The sequence below is a fragment of the Magnolia sinica genome, chromosome 3 (genome assembly GCF_029962835.1).
Source record: "Magnolia sinica isolate HGM2019 chromosome 3, MsV1, whole genome shotgun sequence".
In the NCBI taxonomy this organism is placed as follows: domain Eukaryota; kingdom Viridiplantae; phylum Streptophyta; class Magnoliopsida; order Magnoliales; family Magnoliaceae; genus Magnolia; species Magnolia sinica.
In genome coordinates, this window is record NC_080575.1 from 13506954 (window position 1) to 13531047 (window position 24094).

The following is a 24094-nucleotide window of genomic DNA, read 5'->3' on the forward strand; positions in this document are numbered from 1 at the left end:
TGACCAAATCTTTTATTCTTCAAGCTATCACGGCAGAATATATTTATTGAATAGTATAGGTATCATACAAATATCATAAGCCCACAATTCTCCATTTTACCACTTTTTAAAGGAAAAAAAAAAACATGCAATGAGTTTTATGGTAGTTTCATTGCTTAAAAAGTACTTTAGTTGTAGTTTCATTGCTTAAAAAGTACTTTAGTTGCATTCCGGTTCTTAAAGGCATTATTCAATAAAATCCAAATTCCTGAAGAATATTGTTGTAAAAATTCCTATAATAATTGGGTTCCATCTGACATTTAAACAGGGCTGTCAATGGGCTAGCCCGGCCCGATGGGCTTTCATGAATAGCCTGCTTCAACCCGGGCTTGAGCTGACTCGGGTCCAGGTAGGGCGCAGGTCAGGCATACAAAGTTTAATGGTTTTTCAGAAATAATAACATTAATATGTTAATGTTTGCATTTAAATCAAATGAGCTCCAAGAATAAGACTGTCAGGCTGATGAACCCAACCCAATTTTAACATGGACAGGTACTGTTTTAAACACATTTAGAGATCGGGTTGTGTTCCGTTCTACTATTTGGTTCCAGTTAAATGATCGGGTCTGGTACACCATCTTCGAGATACTTAAAATCAGGCCAAGTGACATTGAATTAATTTTACAAGCATTGTTATATATAACAAATGCATATTATACATTTTGGTGATCCAATAAGGTTTCATAAGCCATATGCAGGAGATAGATGACATTTATTTCTACGCATGTGTCAAAAGTGACATGTGTTGCTTTAGGACCACCAATGTAAATGCCCTTATTTAACTAGGACTTGATTGGATCCAAGTCCAATCTGCAAAAACGAGACTCGAACCCGCCAAGACCATCCAAGAGGATGTGGTCCACCATCTAACAACTGTATCAGCCTACTTCTCAAGATAGGTGACCTTTTTCATGGCACTGATGTCCTACACAAGTGGCACTCTAGCGGTTTAGATGGGAGCTCACCTTAGGATTAGGTGCACCCCAGCTTCACCCAACACGGATGGGCCTACCTTCATGAATGTATTGTAGATCCAAGCTGTCCATCTGTTTTGCCAGCTCATTTTAGGTCATGAGCCCAAAAACGGATGGTCTCAAATGTGAGAGCTCTCTCACAAAAAGGATGGGAATCACATCTTTAAAAATCCCTTCTTTTTTTTTTTTTTTCAGGTTTTAGAGAGTAAAAGGAAATGGCTGAGGAAAACCGCAAAAACTGATTCACATCACACGAAATCAGTTTCATTTTCCAGGGTTAATCTTGTTTTCCACCAATCCAAACAGGCCCTTTACAAAAACAGTTCAATTATCATTCTGAAAGGTTAACATGACACATGATGATGCGGTTGCTTCTGATCGATTAACACGCAATCAAGGTGAATTTTCATCGTAATCAAGGACTCTAATCTTGCATTGTGTAGCTAACATTATACATCTAGACATAATAAAAGCTACATAGATTGGATTGGAGGGCTCTCTTTCTCTCTCTCTCTCTCTCATATCCAATGTAGGACTTTCAAATGTTCTAAAACATGGGGACATCTGGGATCTCAAAGGGATTTTTTTCTTTTCTTTTCTTTTCTTTTTTCTTTTTATATTTTTTGGGAGATAACATCTAAAAATAACCCTTAAACCATTCAATAGCCCATACATTTTACATAAAAACTACTGCACTCCTCACCTGCCCTTCTCTTTCTAGAAGGCACGCATGCCAGAGAAAAAATCTTTCTACTTTCGGCCCAGGATGTTGCCATGATCCGCACGTGACTGAACTCCGTTACTCACGGACACATCAGCACCCTTAACTCTCCTGTAGAAGAGCACATAAGCAGCAGACGACTTCACGTCTTCCTCGTTTATGGGGGAGATATGACTGTCGTCGAAATTATACCATCTGTTTTCATCCAGAAGCTGCACATTGAGAGAAACTGTGAGATACCAGCCTCTTATGGACATTCGATGCATTGCATTCAAAATGCCCATGCAAGTGGGGCCCTTGCTTTCTTGATCCAAACCAAACCATTATTGGATTGGCCCCACAGTGCATGGGGCATGCCCCAAATATCTTCCAGATGAGGAAATCTAAGCCATCCAACGGTTAGGTTCTTGCAATCTAGGCAGTCTTTTTTTTGGGGCAACCCATCAGATCAATGGTTGTGATTCTCATGATAAAAAACCGTGGACCCCATTGGATGGGGGATGTCCCAAATATCTTCTAGATAAGGTTATCCCAGCCATCCAACAATTAGGATCTTGCAATATGGGAGGTTTTTGGGGCAACAAATCAGATCATGGTTGGGATCACAAAACCATGGAGTATAGACCCCATTGGTAGATCACTATTTCAGTCTGACGCACTAACTAAAAGAAAATCAAGGATTCAGTGCGATCTTCTCACTCAGAAAGCATGCAGTACAAGACAACTACCTAGACCCAGCAAGAAAGAAAAAGGAACGGAAAATCAAATGCCAAGATATGTTTATGGAATGATGCCCATTCACCTTGATATGTGCAGTGTAGTGCCCACTTCCCATGCCGCCATAGTGGTTGCTCAAGGCATAGAGTTCATAAAGCTGCCGTCGCGATCCATTCTTGTGGGCCACGTAGTTCGTTAAGTCAAAGTCATGAATGGGGAAGTTGACAAAGGTTTCCAGTTTATGCTTCATTGACCTGCTGTACGAGAACCTCTTTAGGTGAATGACCAGCACTTCAGGAAGCCTCCATAGATCCAGCTTCTTGCTCGCTTGCCGTCGCTCTTTGCATTTTGGGCAGTACCTTCAAAATAAATACATCTTAGATTTTTGTTTCTTAATATTCACAAGGGCACAACCATAATCATGCTTCCACAAGTAACTCTGACTCCTCTTCACATCAACACTGCAAGTCTGGCATTTTCTTTATTCTTTTTCTTTTTTCTTGATCAATTGGAATATGACCTTTAAAAGACACTGTTCAACACCCGTAAGGACATCCAACACATATCTGTGTCGAGGTTAGGGGTCACTGGGCAGCATGGATTAAGATTCTGAGTTCTGAATAAAGAATCCAAATCCAGGATGGTAAAAACTGGATTTTGCAAGTTTCAGTTGTGTTTCGAAGCCTGGATTTTCAATCTTGTGGATTCCAGAAATTATGTTTGGCATCCTGGATTTGGACTCAAGGGGGCGATAAAAGAGAGGAAAGCAGTTATAACAGTTGGAGAGGATTAAAAATCCAGGACTTTGTGCCCAACCTTTTCTCTTGGATTTAAAAGAGGCACTTCTAAGGATTTTCAATCCCATTTGGATTTGTAAGTCCAGGATTTTGGGGTGGTACCAAACATGATTTGGATTGAAATCCTGGATTCCAATTCCTGACTGCCCAAAATCCATGCTGCCAAACGACCCCCTACATATTTCCCAGATGTTAATAGCATATAGAGAAGGTGAAACTGAAAGAAACTAACCACATATCTTCTGGCACCAGTGGCTCCTCCCGTAAGAAAGCTTCCAAGCATGTGTACAATGAGAGAGGCTCCGTTCGTGCTTTTTTGGTTGCAGGCCCATACTTGAACACCTCAGGCAGATTCTCAAGATAATGGGTATCATACTTCTCCAATACCTTCTTTGACCAGTCAATAAACACGAGAATTGATGCAGCTGACGATGTTGGTAGTCTAACTATCTTCTCTTCTCCGGTCAACAGATCAATGCAGGCATTGTTTTCATCAACCAACTGTAGAGGCAGTTTGGAAGCCACTGCTACTTTAGAACTGCCTTCGTGTGCTTCACTGGAATTGATTGTTCGAGAGGTTTGTGCAGCTGTCATGCTAGTTTCAGGGAGATGAGAAGGCCGGAGTGTTTCACCTTGTAGCATGGGGGAGAGCATCGTGCGAACTATTGAATGTATATCACCTCTTGTGACAACTTCATCACGTGAGATTGAAGCAACAAGGGGCGTCCCATACGGTTTCCAGATCATTGCGCTGTGGGCATTACTAGATTCCCTGCAATAAACTTGTACAATGTGTTAGAGCGACAGGAACGCATGATTGCTGGAAAAAGATTTAACACAAACACATGAAGCATACATATAAACCGATGCATACAAAGATATGTCCACGCGCATATGTTCACACCTCCAAATGTGTTTGCATATAAATGTATGCTCACCAACAGGTGCAAATGTTTTTTGCTTTTCTGTCATGGTCTGTTTCGATTGGTGGAATCCAAAAGTTAACCATGGAAAAGAAAAACATTCTCCGCCGATGTGACATTCTGTGCCAATTGTAACAATAAAGTAACTTGTAGAAACTTGTTTTCCTCAAAAATGTGTGTTTTCCTTTTCTTTGGAAAAAATTATAAATAAATAAATAAAAACTTGATAATCCTCATTTCCACACTTTGCAAGACAGATTTCCTTTTTTGAGCGTCAGCCATTCCACAAATCCATGGAAATCACAGAAAAACAACTTTTTTAGCATTTGCTTCCACGAATTTCATTATCCATGGTTTTTCTCAGGTATGAGTTTTTTTCCTTTCCAAATCTGCTTTCTGGATTCCACAAATCCAAGCAGGCCCTTAGGGAAACTAGCAAGAAACAAATAATGGTAGTGGGGAAAAAAACCACCATGCGGCCCAAGCATTCTTGGAGAATGATATGATCAACCTCTTCTGATCTAAAGAAGACCCATTATTATGTTTAACAGGGCACGTAGAGCAGCCCTTCATTTCATCAGTGTGTTCTTGTGGAGTATTTTCCCTTCATCCCCCTTGCACTAAGTCTGATTAGCAGCAAATAGTAAGGGGATGTCTGGGTACAAATCAGCAGTTCTGGATAAGTGGATACATACACATTCACAGAGGATTTCTGTCATGAGGTACACTAAAATGCTCAACCCAATTATATTTGGACAGTTAACTTGTGATTTTACTTGGTACGAGGGGGGCCATGGCTCGGGGATCCAAAACGTCAATATCATGGCAACACCATGGGTGCCCATGCACTAATATGTTCCCAAATCAGAAGATCCCAAGCCTCCAAATCTTCCGTCCCCTTCTTTCACTGAATGTGGAGCTTTTCTGTATTTCTTTTTTAACCATCTGTTTAATGGCACTGAATGAAGGGTTTTCCTCTGTGGGATTTTCATCGACAGTGGAGCCAATTATATCAACTATTTGGACAACTGAACCATGGGCTGAAATTGTAAAGCTGAAAACCGCAGAATGTTGTACATATTCTTGGGGCCACATATTCCATGATGCCTCAGCTGCTACTTGGGTATATGGAATCCAGAAAAATCCAGCTGTTTTCTTTTCTTCAGATATAATCAACAAAAGTATGCCAAAATCAACTCCCTAAATGTGAAGACAACAAATTGGATGCAATTGAGTAGCTTTACACAGAACGTACAATTCTTCTCGGCGATGTATCAACTGAAGGAATATTGTATTCTTCACAAACTTTGGAAGCCTATATGCAGCAAGGTGATCGTCGTCCTTTATCGTGGATAACGAGATTAATGGGTCCTCCAAGAACCGATGAATCAAGTGGTTGCGTATCTGCACAAGAAAAGTTAACTCATGATCAATTGAGTATCTTCAATTGTTTGATCTCATCCACCAGATCATTATCAATTACTTCATTACGACAAACCTCTGCAAGTGAGAGCTTCTCCCCGTGTTTCAAGGAGCACGCAGTGCTCAGTGCTTGAATCAAGTCCTTGCACCGACCATTTTTGGGTACCGATACAGTGCATGGCGTTGGCAATGCACTCCCGTCGCTACTGAAGACCATAACAGTCATTGCACGAGTAGTGGCTGGTTGTAGTGGCAATGAGAGGTACATGAATGGATCAAAAGTCACGGAGACTTTCCCGCACACAGGACAAACCAGAGTCGACTTGTATTGACCCTGTCAAATTTGCATCACTCAGATACATAAATCACGGACGAGCGGTTGTGTCATCAGGAGTGGTCATCCAATATCTAGTAGGCAGCAAAAGAGAGAATAGAAGAACATCAATGGCAAACTTATGATTCACATCATGATGCACAAAGAAAAGCTCAAGTTCCCCTCTCTAGCAGCTGTCAGCAAACTGAAAAAGCAATACATCTTTAAAAAAGAAAAAGAAAAAAGAAGCATTTCTACAAAGACAAAAGAGACCGTGCAAGAGCCTAAAGTGAATAGTAACAAAATTTCCCATATAATTAGAGTGCAAGAGCCTTAACACAGGAGGAAACAAGTGTGTTTCTTTCAAAAGAATCACCCACTGACCTTAGGCTGTCAACAGGTCAACAGGCCAGCCTGAATTGGTCTGGGATCACACGTCAGGTGAGGCTTGTCGGGCCCGCCCTACTCAAATTTTTGATTTTCTTCATCTGGGTCCACAGTGTTGACAGGCCTATCACTCCACAAATCAAAACTCAGTTTTGAGGTTCAAACCTGGAAATAGAACAAGCCAAAGCTTGTGTCCTTCAATTTTTATAGCCATCATATATGACATTATGGAACTTCTACAAGCACCCGACACCATAGCTACCTGACGAATGGAACTTTTAAACACTTGTGTTACAGACCAGAACAAAAGCCATGAAACATGGACATGGACCCTCAAAACAAGATCTGTGTTGAAAAAGTGTGGAATATATATGTAGAAGGCCTTATCAAAATCAAAACTTTGTTAACATTTCCATTAATTTTTCTGCCATTTAGTGGATTTGTATTGATCCGCATAGGTTTACCATATTCATACCTGTGCCGCTATTTCTATAGTCACGCATGACACATTTTGTCAATGTTGCAGAGCTTGATCGCATTCCCAAGGTTCGATTAATCATCAATCAATTTGAATATAGCAAACTTTGATTACACAGCTTATCCTGAAAACCAATAGACACTTGAACGAACATTGAATTACAATGTCTCATGTGCATTAAACAAAATGAAACCTAAAGGGCACTTCATCTTGCAACTCCTTTTGATGGGTATATGCTTCCCATGTATTTGGCATGTATAATTGGACTTGACTGTTGATTTCATGGAGAGGTTTGGTTCTTTTCCCTCTAAATTGGGAGAGTCATTTTTTTTTTCAGAAACACCTTGACCATTTTTTGGGATTTGTAGAACATGATTATGAATCTTCCAATTTAGAGGGAAAGGAGAGAATGGTCTGAAGTCGAAGAGAGAAATAAAAGATATATGATATCTTAGGCTCTCCTTTGGGCAGGGTTTCATGGTACTAGACAGATGACTCATTCAAGCAAGAACGAAAAGCCGTCACTTTGAGTAGGATGAGCCTACTGACATCTGCCAACTCCAATGGACTTCTTTCCAGTACATCCAATGGAAGGTGGCTGATATTATGCATTCCTTGGCTAATGAATCAAGAAGCTATTTTATCGTGCATACGGCCTTCACTTCACTTTGAAGTTTTAACCTTTAAGTAGTATTTTTGACTTTTTAGGATTTGTTTATTATGTCTGTGGCAGTTCTTTATTAAGAGGATACCAGTATCTGTACACCACCTGTAATATAGGTGACTCCAATTAGTTGGGAATTAGGATAAGGCTTAGATGATGATTATTAGTCCCAGAGAAAAACACATCCAAGAAATATAGTTAGAGGTCACGAATGATCTATTAATGAGTGTCTTAAACTATTTAGATGGAGTTTGGAACCATATGCATGAACTTTTAAGGACTCATTGACGCAGGACATGAAAATTAAATATGATATGCGAGATTTCAGGCTTAAGATCACGTTAGTTCAGAAACAATTACACAAATTCCATATCCCACATGAAAGTCCAAACATTCAATTAAGGGGAATCTATGCGGGTCCAGGCTTACACATGATAGGGCTAAATCAATAAAAATTATGAACCAAACGATACTCAAAGATAAGAAATAATCATCCACACATGCATAGTAATTAGTCCCTAATCCAAGGGATTCAAAAATTCCAATTCAGGGAACCCTAGGGTAAGAAAATGGGCATAAAATTGGAGATTTGAGTAATTTAGGGTTAGGTTTAGGGATTTTAGGTGAAAGCGGAGTGAAAGAAAGGAAAGAGACAAACCAGAGAAGTACCGCACGCGTGGACAACAACAATGGCCCAGACGCACGTGTGTGTGATACCGACCACACGTATATGAGACCCACTATTAAAAAAAGGCCACCTTAGCCCTGGTCGGCCAGGGATGGACTCCAGAACCCCCAAATCTCTTCTCGATCCGATGTACAGTTTTTGCGTGGTGCTCCGCCGAAGTTTCAGCCCTCCTGTAGGGCCAGATTCTGAAATTCTGCTGTGGGGAGGAAAATTGCTGCAATAGATGATTGATTCGAAGTATAAATGATGGGATGAGATGAGAAGAAGGGATGGTAGAAGATGGATAGTAAAGATAGCGATGAATGGGGGCGAATCGGGATAGATGTAGCTTCGCACCACGGTAGTTAACCCTTCGATGAAGAAAGGGCTTCGCACCCAATTAGGCTTCACAACTCAGAGAGTAGGAAAACGTAGAATTTTTATTAATCTTTAATGAATCAAAAGAACTACAAGGGGTGCCTATTTATAGGAAAATCATATACCCCAAAACTCGCGCCATGTGCGCAACCTAAACTAAAATAAAAATCAAACAAAGAAATCTAAAGCGTTCATGATGTTCTAAATAATAATAATAAGCAAAACCTAAAATATGAAATCAATCCGACTAGTGGGCTACCATCATGAGATCTCATGGTGAGCTTTTCTTGATTGTCGGGCCCACTCTTTTCAATCAAAACTTCATCTCCTAACTAGGAGGTCATCCCTGGACGTCGTCATCGATCCAGATCGACGGTGGAGTCCTCCTTCTGGCATATGTGGATAGGGGGCGGCATGCGTGCACATGTGCGCGTGATGTCCCCATCACTCATACCAATGAATGGAAAACAAACAGATAGCAGGTTGTAATATCAAAACATAATTGCAGATTTTCTACTAGCAATGAGAACAGAGCATATAACCAAATGGTAACTTTATTTCCAGATGACTGCAAATCAGTAAAGTTCTCTTGATCATTGATGTACTGCATACTCACTTGGCACACATCAACAATTATTGAATCATTTCGAGCAATGTGATTCGCCCAGTATTCATCTGCAACTTCTTCATCAGATCGACCATCTGCATCTCTAGACTTGATGTAAGGTTTATCTTTTACACGGTTCAGGTCTTCATGAAGTCCATCTAACAGAAATGCCAAAAGTTCCTAAAGTAGAGGAGTTCATATATTATATCAATGAGTAAAGGAACTATACAACTTCAATTTAAAAGCTGAATTGGTTCAAGAAAGTATGTTATGAAGTATTTGCAAACCTGCGAGTCATGTTGATTGTACCCACTAAATTGGGGTGCAAAACGAGCAAGTTTTGCTTTAAAGGGTCGAGGAGCAACGGGTGTTCGTCCAGGAGCCCATAATTTTCTGAGCAGCTCCCCAAAAGCTAAAGCAAGCTCTCCCTGCACAATTACCAATTGATTCAATAGAATGGCAATGCACAGGTAATATACTTGGCATGCCATTTGCCTACAGAAGAAGATTGTGGGGCCTCTCAAGAATAATGATGGTATGTGAGCCAAAAATATCAGACAACAGCAAACCAAAGCAATCTCAAAGATATTTCCAGGACCTCAAAACAAGCTCAAATGACATTTGTGGGGGGTATGCTGTTTAGTTTGCTTATGTGCATGTACGTCTAGTTTTCATAAAAATGCATTTGTAACTCAAGGTATGGTACACCGTTCAAAAAATATAATACTAATAACTTAAAGGTTTGGCAAATACAGGGATAAAATTGTAACGTCACGTTTTTATGGTAGAAACATATCCTGAAGTAGCACAGTGGTATTCTGTTACACAATGCAGATTGGATGCTTAGATTTTTTTTTAACAGTTAAGTCTGGAAGCATTTGAAGAACATGAACAGTAAACATCAATAAAAGTGTTATTCCAGCTCTATGTTTGTGCTTCCTTTCCACAACTTTATTTTGAGCCCAGAGCAGAGACACAAGATTTTAGGGCATATTGATGCTCCGCATTCATTTAAGATATTTACAAAATTCCTGTGAGTTGGATTCACCTTGTTTATGTGGGAAATCTGTTGTTTCCTACTTTCCTATGTTCACGGAAATTGTAGCAAAGAAAGAAACAAAACCGCCTTCCACTAATGCTGAGTCTCTAGATTCAATTTCTCCTTCATAAGCTCCTCACACAAATCTACTACAAAGATTCAAATGGACAGAGAACCGGTCGTGTGAATTTTATAAACTCGAGTTGTAGCAAAATGTTTGAGTGTCTTGAATCCCCAATCTGGCAGCGTTGATTCTTTAACGCCTGTTTGGATTCATGGAGAGCACAGGAAAGGAAATAGTGTTTCTTATTTCCAAGAAACTGACGGAAAGGAAACTTTGTTTTCCTTGTTTGTTTTTCAACAAGATTTTCCTAGAAATTTAGAATCTATTTGTTGTTTGGAAAAACAATTAATTTTCTTGAGAGAAAAAAAAAAACTCTAGGTTGTCACTAGCATGTGGAACATGTTAGATGCTTGAAAATGGATAGTGGCATGTGGCATATGCAGCATATATGGATGCTCGAAGCTGAATTGTAGCACACGTGATACATGTGAGGTGCTTGAAGTTAACCGGTAGCGCATGTGGCACAAGACACATTGACACATGGGTGCTTGAAGCTAAATGGCAGCAGCACTTATGCACATTGGCACAAGTGGCATTTTTTTAAAAAAGGTGAATACACACACACACACACACACACACACACACACACACACACTCTTACACCCATACTCTTACACCACATGGAATCTCGAACCCATGACCTCAGAGTGGAAACACAAAGTGTCTACCACTGAGCCATGAGTAAAGACCCACAAGTGGCATATTTAGAGCGGTTAAAGATGGACAATGGCACATGTGGGACATTGGAGCATGTGGAGTGCCTTGCATGTGCAGGGCACAAGTGAAGATGAATGGTGGTACATGTGGCACATTAACACATGGGGCGTAAGAGAAGATGGTTGGTGTCACATATAGCACATTACCACATGTAGGACGCTTTACACGTGGGGTGCAAGATAAGATGGATGGTGACAAATGACGCATCGGCAGATGTGGCACATGTAGGGCATAACCGAAAATGGACAATGGCTCATTTGGCACATGTGAGGTGATTGATGATGGAAGGTGGCGCATTTGGGCTTCGCCCTTAAGAAATCCATTTTCCTTCCATTGTGGGAAATGCCTTTTCTTAGGGGCGGAGGTGAGAAAATAAAGTTGTTTAGTTTCCAACAAAGATAAAATGTGGGAAATGGTGTTTCCCACAAAGAAAGGCTTGACAAACAATGGAAAGTGAGTTCCATGGGAAACAATATTTCCTTTTCCTTTCCTTTCCATGAATGCAAACAGGCCCTTAACGATTTTTCGATGGATTTTACACTAGAAATTTGAGAGTATTTATAGGAAAACATCAAACAAGTCATGCAAAAAGCCTGGGCCATAATCTGGAGCAGTTACAATGGTCAGAGGATGTGGGGGGAAACCACCATAACTTCCCAGTCACGCAACTAAGGCAGCTCATGTGACTAGCGTGGATCACACAACCTTGCTAGGTCACATGAACTGGGCTTGGTTGCCCGATTCAGGGGTCGCACGACAAATGCCAATTTTAGGTTTTTGGGCTACTTTTTAAGGTGTGGAAGCGCCTTGGGATTTCTGGGACATCCAGGAGCTGTTGTGGGTCTTTGATTGCAGATCTTAGCTGTGGGGTCAACAATTTCAGCTGTGTAAACTTCAGGGCGACTTTTAATGGCCTCAGGGTTGATTTGCCATCATCGTATTCTCAACAACCTCTCTATTACTCCTAAAATGATTAGTTTTTATTCTTAAGAACTTTTCCCCAAAAAGAAAAAAAAAATTGAATTTCCTAAACACTTCCAGTAGTTCAGATTTTCGTTTCAAAACAAAAATCCAACAAAATCCAGTGCAATCATACACAAATGGAAAAACAACATCTCAAAAACTCAAACCAGAAATTTGAGGAAGAAAACAACCACAAGAATGTATTAAGTCTAAAGGTTTTTTTTAAAACGTTACGAAGATGTATTAGAAACCGGAAGAATGTACAAAAGCAAGGAAGCTCTCTCCCGCTGAGATAGCAGGAAGAGAGCAGCCTGACAGAAAAACTGAAAAAAGCGAAAAAAACAAGAAGAGAAACTAAAAAAACAGAGAAGAAAAACAGGACTGCAAACAGCTCCTGAGGCTGGTTAAGAGCTGGGATGGACTATTCCCCAATCTGCTAGGAGGAGCTGCACTCTTTGGAAGCCAAGATCCGGAGGTTTTGAAGTGCCACGGAAGCATCTCCCATTTCTTTCTTCCCATACTGACCACCAAACTGCCAGCGAACCCATTCTCCAGGCCATAGTTTTCTGTTTTCCGAAATGAGGGCCAAGCCAAGCCTTGATTAGATCTTCAGTTGTGGATGGGAAGCACCACGCCATATTGAAAGAACTGAGGAGGTCCGACCAGATTTTGACTGTGTATGGGCAATGAATAAAAAGGTGATCTGCCGATTCCTCATTCGCCATGCAGCATAGGCAGATATTAGCGATGTACATACCCCTCTTTCTCAGATTGTCGACAGTTAGAACTTTCTTTTTCCCAACTAACCAACCGAAAACTGAGATCTTTGGGGGCACTTTGAGCTTCCATATTTTACCCAACATATGCGACTCTAATCCAGAGGGGTTTGCTGCTATGGAGAGGTAGAGAGATTTAACCGAGAACTGCTTGGACTTGTCATATCTCCACGTGAGGGTGTCCTTCTGAGCTGAAGCAGGGATGAAGTTGGAGATGCGACTAAGAAGACCCGCAAAAAGGAGAATAGGATGGTAACACATAATGCCCTCAATGTATGGTCCATCAAGAAGAATAGGAGATTTACTGTTTTGAACTAGCACCTAGTCCCTGCACTGTATATGGATTCATGTATGGGACTATAAAGGAAAAAAACTAAAAGGTCCACTATTGAAATTACATAGCATATTGTGCTTGATTCTTCTTCCATATCAAGAAGAAGAAATGTGGATCAGAACCTGTACAGGTACCACATTAAAAATCCATTGAGGGTAAAGTTCCATTTGATATGGAAGAAATATATACAAAATTGCCAACAAGAATATGACAAACTACACCTAAAATAGTATAATGCTGAAAAGACTGAATTACCTCTATGAGGTACAGCTAGTTGCTATGATATAATTCTGAAGTTGAATGAATTAAATATGAGATATTTACACATGCACTGAAAAACCAAACACTTTGTTACGGTACATGTTCTATTCACGTTTAGCCACCAATATTCTTTTGTTTGAATAGTTTGATGGAATTTTTTGCATACCGTTCAAAAAAGAAAAAGAAAGAAAGAAAGAAAGAAAAGACCAGAGAGAGAGAGAGAGAGAGAGAGAGAGAGAGAGAACATGTTTGTGCATGAATGTTTATGACTTTGGGTGTTTGGGTTATCCTTCAAATTTTGATAACTGTATACAGGAAATGATAGTAGAAAGTCAGGAGCGATGTATATGACATATCTGATTCTACATGAACCTGCAAAGGATCAATATAACCCTGCCATGAGTCAGAACAGCCCATTTTGTTTATGTTTATGTTATATGATGATGACCGCAATAATGGCATGATCAGGAGTACGACGGCCCATCTTGTTTATGGTTCTGCATCTTCTCAAGTCAGGATGGAAAATCTACAACTTTAACTGCATAAAAGATGGTATATGCATGCTAAATAAATCATCTTCTTCATGGTCAAGTATATGCATCAAGATGGATCTATAAGTAATCAGTTGTATCTTCAATGTTGGTTTTCCTGATCCAATGATAACATCAGAATAAGGAGAAAAACAAGATCAAGTTCGAGTAAATTGTCCGAGTTAGTAACTTACAACCATTCCCAAGGGATTCTGCCAGTTTATCTCTTGATGGTAATCCTCCCGAAAGTATCTAGCAAACTCTGGTGTATGTACAAGGCATTGAATTGCACTATTCATAAAACAAGTGTTTCCGAGGTTCAGCAACCCAGTTAGACCTCCAGAAGCCCCCCTCATACCCATTGTACTGGTTCCATATGATGTATCCACATCTCTAATTGGGGAAGTCAGGATCTGGCTCTGTGATAACTCCGAACTGCAGCTCCGAGTAACACCTTTGGTGGTGGACAACCCCCCTGCAGTAGATATACTTGACCTACAAGGTTCTACAACAACAGAAGTTGAATCCTTCTCTGTAGATCCATTGTCTTGAACAGAGCTCACGCAACCGCCAAATGCAGTACCGTTACTATCACTGATCACCTCCACCAGAATCTGTTTCAGAAGGAGATTATAAGGATAATCGGCATCAATGTGCATGATTCATAAATAATGCAAATACTTTGTGGGATTTTCCTAAGCAAACTGGCTAAATGACTAAATTTTCTAATATTCAAGTGTGGTTAGTAGCGATTAGGAATAACTAAGCATAAACAAGCATCAACTTTACCATCATTAAATAGGGTGAAAGCATAAAAAGAAAAAAGCTAGTAATCAATTCAATGTCAGGATTTATTTGATGAAGTAGAAGGTCAAACGATAGTGTCCATGTGGCTCAAAATGATAAGTATAGAAAAAGGACATATATTAAATTTAGCCCTTCTATCAATAGCTTAAACAGTACCAGGCCCATTATGATTTCCCTTTTCTTTCCAGAGAATTGACTCGCATGCTAAGAGAAGTAATTAAAAAGAATAACTACGTGCCATTTAATATGTAGCAGCTACCATCATCGTCAACAGCAACAGTAGAGCCCTGACTACCTATTTGAGGTCACAAAATAATGTGACATATCAGGAACTAAGCTACATCCCTGGCTAGCAAAAATGGATGACAAATAGCAAAGCAGAAAAATATGACATGAATTATTTTTTAAAAAATCTAGCTTCTCAGCCTGTATTATTTCATTCGGAAGGACATGAATTATTTTTAAAAAAATCTAGCTTCTCGGCCTGTATTATTTCATTCGGAAGGTCCCAAAGCCTGTTACAAGGCCCCTGTATAATGCAGGCCCATTTTCACACCAGGCTCGAATGGGGTGGCCTGTGTGAAGCGGGGGCACACTCGGGGTGGGCGGCTCGTGTGAAGTGGGCGGCTCATGTGAGGCGAGACCCATGTGAAGTGGGGCCCATGAGGGGGGTTTTCGCCAAGAGCCTGACCTGGGCTATGAGATAAAGGTATTGATTCGCCATGCTCTATAAGTTTGAGCTTTAAAGCAAGTGGTTAGTTGCCCCACGTCACTGTACTTTTATTTCAGCACCACTTTGTTGTTCCACAACATGGCTGAGTTTCACCGTTACCTTCAGGCCTCTGAATGGCATTTAGAATAACCGCTACTAAGAATCATAGCAGCCAAGGACTTTCTCTTTAAGGATACCCATAGACTCTTTTTCTCTTTTTTAATTTCTTTTCTTTCTTTTTGCCTTTTTAAAATGGCAAAACAGAATTTCATTAAAAGAATGTAAAATGTACATTTAGTATAGCCAAAACCAAAAGACCCTTTTGTCACCCCATAAGAACAACAAGAAACAATTTTTTAAAAAGAAATAAGGACTTGAAGAGATCAAGAAAAAAGAGGATGAAAACAGAAAAATATCCTTGGAACCGTGCACCACTAAGGCTACAAGGAATGGGACCTCTTCAAGGATCAAGAATCTCTCTATCATCCTCCATTACACCTCAACAATGCCTGAAAAAATCCCCCTACAAGGCATCTTAAACTTGGCCCCCGCCAATGCCCCTTCCCTTCCTCTCTTTCCAAATTGTCCACAAAAAAGGCAAACGAGATCATCTTCACACATAATGATTCCTCTCCTAGGAAATGGACCACCAGTCCACCCCTTAAATGTCCCCAAAGTGTGTGTGTGTGTGTGTAGAGAGAGAGAGTAATGCTCACACGCAACTAGTTGTACATTCAACTAATTGGCGTGTGGGGCCGACCATGGTGTTTGTACAACATCTTGCCCATCCATTAAGATTATCCCATCATGAAAATGAGATGCCCCAAAGATCAGGTTGATCCAACTATTAGGTGAGATACACCATAGAAAACCATGAAACAACATCTAAAAACTCCACATTCACATGGAGAATCACATTTTCATGGTTGGATTGTCCTGATTTTTGGCGCATCCTTTTTTTATCGCGAGACAACCTTCTTGGACAGACAAGATGTCATACAAACATCATAGTGGCCCCCACACACCAACTAGTTGGACATACAACTAGTTGTGTGTGAGCATCTCTCTCTCTCTCTCTCTCTCTCTCTCTCTCTCTCTCTCTCACACACACACACACACACACACACACACACACATAATCAATTGAGTACAAGACACCACACAAATATTCCCATATTCAACTATAAAAGGTGTATGCGTAAAACTTCCTGGAACATCATTCATCATGTACTTTTAAAAAAAAGGATAACCAACTGGCGAATATTGTCGTTGCAATAATCAGGTGAGGATCTGCAAAAATAAGCATATCTATTTTGGCAGGTTCAGTAATGTCATCAGAATCAAGCAATTGCCAAGTTCATGAATCAGGTGCTTTCTCAAAATGTTTTATGGTTAATTATCATTTATTAATGTAAAAAAAAAAAAAGATACAACAGCACAAATGGCAACAGCCCATATATCAACTTCTAAAAATACATCTAACAACAACCCCCAGCATCATTCAGTTATGCAGTAAGTAATGATTATGCAGTAAGTAATGAATGGATCAGATTGCTCCAGTGGGTATCGAATGAACCTACCACCCCTCTAGGCCTCTACTTGATTACTAGAGATCACTTCGAAACACACTCTACTCTTCTTCCAAGCACTAACACAAACATTAAAATTGATTCTTTTTATTCTAGCAAAAGGGAATTCGCATGTCCAATGTGAAGCCTAATGTAGGCCTTAGAAGAACAAGTAACCTAATACTAAATGAAGGACAAAGACAAACCCTATTTTAGTTATTTCGCTAGTTTTTAAGGGGTATTTCAGTCATTTCAATACATAAAGAGACTAAAAAAACAGAAAGCAAAACTGTAATGAAAGCAACCCATCTTATCATGCATGTTATAATGTGGGCACATGTAATTAGGTGGGGTTTACTACTCTTGACCTCTTCAATTCAACACATGAGAAGGGCTTGATTATACTAACTCCACTGGCATCAACAAACTCAGCTCTGTCAAGTTGATTTTCATGTACAGCTTTAAGAGTTCCAGGCATGGTGTGCCGTAATGGCCCTATTGTAACAGTATTGGTGGCATCCGGTACCAATGTTGTCAAAATCGTTATCATATCGCAAATCGTAAAAGGGGTTGAATCGTATCAAATCAAATCGTAAATTGTAAGATTTTTTCTGCTTTCAAAAATATACATATAAAAAACAAATGAAATAATATAAGTAAATCAGAAAAGATTAAAAACTCATTAATCATTCATTTCCCATCAAACCAAAAAATTAATACATATCATGATATTATAATTTGAGAAAATGTATATAGTATACATATCAAGGATTCTTGTATTTTTCCTTTGTTTTCTTTTGTCGTCTTTCGAAGAAAAAAATTACCTTAAAAAACATACAAGAGTCCAATAATTTTGTTCTTTTGTACCTTCCTCAAGTGTAGAATCATGTTAGAAAAAATGGCATTCGATTCCATTGTGAATAGTATCTTGATTTATTTTTATTTGGGTTTTTGAATATCAAAATCCACAAATCTCCTCTCTCTCTCTCTCTCTCTCTCTCTCTCTCTCTCTCTCTCTCTCTAAAGAAAAAAATGAAGATATATTTAGTAGGGGAGGCTTTTTTCATATTTTATGAGCAAAAGGATACAAAGAAAGAATAATTGAATAAAAAAAAAATTTAGAATAATTTTTAAGTAATTTTTGGGCCCATTTAAGTAATCTACAATTATCGTACGATTCAATGCGATTATCGTACGATTATTTGGGATTTGCGATTTGGGGTGTACAATTCAAATCATACACCCATACAACACGATATGAACCGTACAATTCATATCGTGAATCATACAAATTTGATAACAATGTCCGGTATGCATTATGGGGTCATGACAGCCGTTGCAGAAAATTTGAGTCGTAATGGCCGTTATGAGGCCAATACCTTTTTTCAGGGAAAAAGAAAAAAAGAAATGGTTGTAACAGCTGTTACAGCCACTGTTATCATTACCTAATACCTTTGTTCCGGGTTGGTGCACTAAAATTCTTCATTAGAAATCCACATATAATCAAACTTTCGACAACCCTTTCAATTTACCAAAAACTTCTTATACTCGCCTTAGCGTGTATATAATGATCTAATCGCCAAGCACATCATCAATCACTTCATCACGTTGTCGTGGCACTTCAGATATCCAAATCACTTGTTCTTCCGCATTCTTGTCTTCAAGGTGTATGAAATGTGTGGTTAAATCATCCACATTTAAGATAGGGTGGATCTTCAACTCAAGTGGAACTCAATGAGATAGTCTTCTCACAATTGCTTCTTGACATCGGCGTTTTAAATAGCTGCAGCATGTTGCATAGCGTTCAACCTTCTATAGCATGTAGCATAAGTAGCTAACATGTCGCATAAGCTACATGATACTTCTATTTTTTAATTTTAAAATTGGAAAAATATGATAAATAATATAGAAAAAAATTGTTATGAAGTATCCATACTTCTAAATTTCAAAAGAGAACTTCATACTTCTTTGACTAAAATTTGATATGAAGTATCCATACTTTTATAATTCAAAAGAGAACGAAAAAAAGATTAATGTGAGTCTCCAACATGGCCAGTTCCAAGAGCCCACGTAAAAGAGGAAGGCTGACATCCTGTGGGTTGCCAATCGATCATTTAAAGGCAGAACCCAAATTGCTGGAAAAAAAATATAAGATGATGATGAGTGGATTAAATGCACACCTTTCTCTACACCAAAAACTAATTAATATCAAAATATCATATCATATGAGGGCCTGATTTTTAATTAGCATCAATTATTTGCACTGGTAGAATAAATATCCAAATATGACTAACGTAGATAGAAAATGAAGTTAAAGACTCACATCCTGGTCCATTTGTATATTTGCATCCTCAAGTGTTTTAGCCATGTTGTTCATCAAAGCATATTTTTGATGACCATAGTAGTCCCAAATGCAAACCTGGAAAAGGAAAAACAGTAAAAAAGCTTACACATTAAAAGTTCGATATAAAACATTTAGTAATGAAAGACCGCTAGGAAAATGAGATCATACTTGCTCCAAGATGAGATCGAAAACCTCGCAAGCCTTCCTATGAAGCTCTCCAACTGTTTCCTGCAAAAAACAGTTTGAAGGCTTCAGAGAAAGAACTATTTTTATGTACAATGAAAATATCTATTTGAGTCAAGAACAGCCTAACGTAAGATAGTCCAAATCTAAAAAGCTTTTGTTAGATGACAACAAAAAGGCACAACAGCTTTTCAAAGATAGAAATCATCTACTTGTCAAATTATAACAATTGCATTTATAACATAAACAATACAATCTTGCAATGAGAGACTTGAGAAAGATTGAAAAACCAAAATTCAGGTGTTCAAGATTTTAAGCCGCCGTGAGGAGAAGAACCAACAGGATAAAAACAGTTCAAAAAAGTTGATTGTCAAGGAATAAAACAAGGTCAGAATCAACTGTGAAACCACACCTTTTTGCTTATTCTGACAACCTCCCGGTCTCCTTTGGGCATCACAAGTAGCTGAAGGCGTAGAGGGTAGACCTCTACAGACAACTCCGCCTGTGACAAACCCGAACTGATCGTTTTCCTAGTCACTGTTGGACCTCCTCCATACCTAAAGACAGAGAGATTCAGATTAGCTCACGAGTGCCCCATCAGCAAGGCATCCGACCAGATCAACGGTCCCAATCAGCATACACGTTTGCGATGGGTGTGGTGGTGGAACAACACCTAATAGAACTTCATGAAGCACAACATAATAGCATCTCTCTATTATACATTGCATCATTCAGTACAGAATCCTTATGCATATTATTGCATCAGAATGCACGATTAACATAAAGATTATCTGAAATCATTTGCTACTGTGGAGTATAGATAATCAGGAAGGAACATATAACATGGCTTTAAAGAAAACGCCATTGATATATAGTAGGATACCAAATTACTACTTCAATGAATTGCTTATAACAGATAGAAGGATCAATTCCCCCATAACTCATCTCGAATTTCTCCTCTAACAGTTTGACAACACTTCATTTTTGTTTTCATCCCATGTTGCCCCCACCTAGCAGAAAATATGCCCACTGACTAATGGAGAATAAAATGCTATAATCGGCATTCCTAGACCACGAAAGCAAGAAAACCTGTAACTGATTCAGTAGTAGGGTTCCTGGATGGGTAATTTGTCCACTGTTGAGAAGAGATCGAGTGCATGAACAGGAGATATAGCATGTATCAAGTAATCTTGTTGTGATAAGATTCAAATTTGAAATTTCTCGTTGTACAATAAAAATATATAATATGTAAGGGAAAAGAACAAGTAGAATCTTTACCAAATTCAGGGAAGAAATCATATATGCACTTCATTATGCATATTGATAACTATCCGAAACCTGACTGGAATCAATCAGAGCCAGAACATAATAAGCATCCAGATGGCATCAAAGGCAGCAAGTTCACATATCATGAGAAAACTTATAAATTTGCCAAGCAGACAACAAATTCATTGGAAAAAAAAAAAAAATACCACTCTATTAAACAATGGTAAGAACAGCTGTAAGCCATCTGATTTGCATTTCTCCATTTGAACTCACCAAGCATAAAGTTGCTTCCAAACTTCTTGAGGTAGCAATATATAGTCACGCCCTTCTGTTAGAGCATCGTGAAGCTCTATCACAGCATTGGAATCCTCAGATGCCGCATCATAAATTAAATCAGAATTATCAATAGCAGAAGGCCTCTTAGGAGGACTCGAACCAACTGATTCGTGATAATCGGAGCCATAAAATGGTCCACCATTTGTGGTAGTTGACATGTCTTGGTTCACATATTCAACCCAATGTTGCCACCATCTGTACACAACCAGTTGAAAGACGAAATATAAGAGATCTACTTGCCATTGTCGGAAAAGAAATCAATGAGAAGTCGTCTATGATGATCAAGCAAGTCAAGTTGAAACAAAAAAAAAAATTTGAAATGTAGTTCAAACAAATCCAGGAAAAAAAAATGATGCTCTGGATGATTTGTTGAATCAAGGAATCAACTCCACTGGCACAAAGATCATTCCCAGGGGTATAACAAAAAATTATAAATTTAAAAAAAATAAAATAAAATAAAATCAGAGAAAGATTCAAAAATGCCAATATATCCATGAAATGCTTTTGAAGTTCGTGAAATATCATCATCATCATAGCCTTGCCCCAGCTATTTGGAGTTGGCTCAAATGAAAGTGCATTCCTCACATTCAAATGTCTTATTACAAACAATTTCACCAAGACATTAGTGAAAACAACTGCTTCTACAGAACTTGAAGGCCTACACAAGTGGGACTCCTTTTTTGTGAATTGAGATTTTATTACGAAAAAGAAAGAAGAAGAAGAAGAAGCAAAAGAGGATGAGACCATTAAAGCGGATCAAACTACAAAATTAGCTTTTACCAAACTAAAGGACAGTCAGTGGCCCACAGGGGGGTTCTCCCTTGGCAGCTGGTACATCCATGATGGGCTCAGATGGTTGATGATGAATCAGTTGTAGGACCATTGCACAAGGGGGATGCAGATGGCAAACATGAAGTAGAGTAGAGATGCAGTTCTTCAGTTGAATGGTTGGGTTGTCTGAACCATGAATCTGGTTAACATTAGTGGATGAATGATTGTACAAAAAGACATGATGAGACAGTCATGACCCGTGACCATAGATTTCCCCCATTGTTCATGGACCAATGACCATTTTCTTAGCTGTCCATGAAGACTGGAAATGGAGCAGCTAAGATTACCAAGCCAATGTAATTAATGATGCATCTGTTCCATCCACAATTGTCAGAAATTTGGTGAGCTTGTTCGCCAGGTCTGGTGCGTGGCAAGGTAGCTGGAGCAACCTGGGATCGGTGCACGGGAAGTTGGAGATCCCAACCGCCGATTTCGTGGCGGACAGACCGTGGATAGTTGGCATCATCCAGCTATGCAGCCAAGTGGACCTCATCATTAATGGGCCTGATGCTGGACCTCAAGCACTGTTGAAGCCATAGTCACTAGGAAACCAGGTTCCTAGCAGAAGCATGTCTCTCGCTTCTCATTTCCACGTCAATTCACACATTTGCATATCCACCATAACAAACGACTTAAGGTATTTCTCAGAACAGTTTCTAATTTTGTTTCTCGCTCTGGCAACTAGTGTTGAAGCAAAACATCCTCCCGTAAGATGTTCTATTTTCTGCTAACGAAATGCAAATGCAATATGTGCAGCTACATCTGCCAAGAGGCTCATATCTACAGGTCGCATGTGAGTGCAGTCCGTTCATTAGGCAGTCTGTGTGGCCCACCTGATGACAATATCGGCTTTGTTTGCAACTGTGTGGCCCATCCAGCCCCGCATGCTTATGGGGGAAATGCGGCAAGCCTCTTGGCGATTACCAAACCGGTACCGAATCTCTCCTATTCGGCGACAGTAAATCTCTATTTTCTACAATCTACGCTTTAAAACTTCGAACGAAACGGGAAAATATCACATTTTTAGAACCCTAGATTTCTCGAGAGTCCGAACCGTCCGATGAATGATGAAATGCAGCTGCATCTAGGATTATTCTCGCCATTTTTCTAGAAATGATGGAGCAAAAGCAAGACGAAAACCCTAGAAATGTCTGAACGGATTTTGTAAGATTTTGAATGAAATGAGAGAGATCATAAGATGAAGAGAGAGCGATTCTATTGCCTGAGACTGATGAGATAGAAGAGATCTCCTTCTTTGGATTGAGCTTGAGCAGCGATCGTGATGTCTCTGATGACAAGCCGTTCTTCTTCTGGGGTTAGATCTGATCCCTCCATCTGCTGATGCTGAGACCTGTCGACGCAGCTTTAGCTGTTCTCTCTTAGTGCCGCTGGTGGGAGAGAGAGGGTAACCTAAATGAAGGGATTTGTTTGGGCTTGCGCTTGGGGTGCCACGAGCTTAACCTACGCACACCTTTATAAAACGACAATGCCTATGTACCTCCCCGTCCAAAATAGGGGCTCCAAGGCGCCACTGTAATGCATGGGTTATATCCACACCGTCCATCCATTTTCCCATATCATTTTAGGGTAACAACCTAAAAATCAAGCAGATACAAAGCTCAAGTAGACCACATCACAGGAAGCAGCGGTGAGAATGACACCCACAGTTGAAAAGTTCCCAAGGGGTTCATGAGGCCACATAGACATGGATGAATAAAAAATACAAATGTTAGTTTGCTACAAAACTTTTGTCACCCATTCTTAATCCCCACCATTTGATTCACCTGAGCTTTGCAACTGCCGCTTTTTTAGCTAATATAGAGTGGGAATAAAACCCATACATCAAGGTGGCCCTTCAAGACCCTTCTACAAGTGGGGCAGTACTCAATCTACCTGTTAAAAGAACATATAAAATAATCTCTAAATTCACATGATATGGCCTACTCTTATTTTGGAATAATGTAATGTTTTTTAAGTGATTCTCCCATGCTGATGATGGAATCAAATGAAAGGACTAGATGGCATATTAACACTGTAGTTGACGTAAAAAACTTAGTAGTGGGTGTTTCATCCCAGTTGTTTGTGTGGACTATCTAAGATTTGGATTATCGTGACTTTTGGCTTAAATGGATAACATGAGGCGGTGTAACTAATGGACGGCATGGATTGTATGAAGCTTCACAACATGAAAGGGGAGCAAAGTGGGTGTGCTCGGGC

The 24094-nt window shown here is 39.4% G+C and overlaps 1 protein-coding gene across 2 annotated transcripts; it reads right to left on the minus strand.

The window, feature by feature from the left end:
* Positions 1 to 1372: 1372 nt before the first annotated feature.
* Positions 1373 to 23326, minus strand: LOC131239560 (ubiquitin carboxyl-terminal hydrolase 5). Of its 2 annotated transcripts, XM_058237325.1 has the most exons (13): positions 23100 to 23326; positions 20984 to 21241; positions 19857 to 20001; positions 19430 to 19489; positions 19241 to 19336; positions 14025 to 14444; positions 9374 to 9514; positions 9096 to 9266; positions 5669 to 5926; positions 5426 to 5574; positions 3480 to 4019; positions 2536 to 2809; positions 1373 to 1945 (listed from the first exon to the last, which is right to left on the minus strand). In XM_058237325.1, exons 1-13 carry the CDS (start codon positions 23210 to 23212, stop codon positions 1763 to 1765), a joined length of 2808 nt encoding a protein of 935 aa, XP_058093308.1. In that variant the 5' UTR covers positions 23213 to 23326; the 3' UTR covers positions 1373 to 1762. The 2 variants fall into 2 exon arrangements, with proteins under 2 accessions (XP_058093308.1, XP_058093309.1); XM_058237326.1 differs by lacking the exon at positions 14025 to 14444.
* Between the last annotated feature and the right edge of the window lie 768 nt (positions 23327 to 24094).

What these genes read in the sequence shown, in the direction of transcription:
- LOC131239560 (XM_058237325.1), bottom strand. Translation starts at nt 23,212, where the DNA reads ATGGAGGGATCAGATCTAACCCCAGAAGAAGAACGGCTTGTCATCAGA. An exon ending in TTCTATCTCATCAGTCTCAG is followed by an intron (nt 21,242 to 23,099) that starts GCAATAGAATCG and finishes GGTTGTGTACAG; the next exon opens with ATGGTGGCAACATTGGGTTG. An exon ending in TTGTCAGAATAAGCAAAAAG is followed by an intron (nt 19,490 to 19,856) that starts GTGTGGTTTCAC and finishes TGTTTTTTGCAG; the next exon opens with GAAACAGTTGGAGAGCTTCA.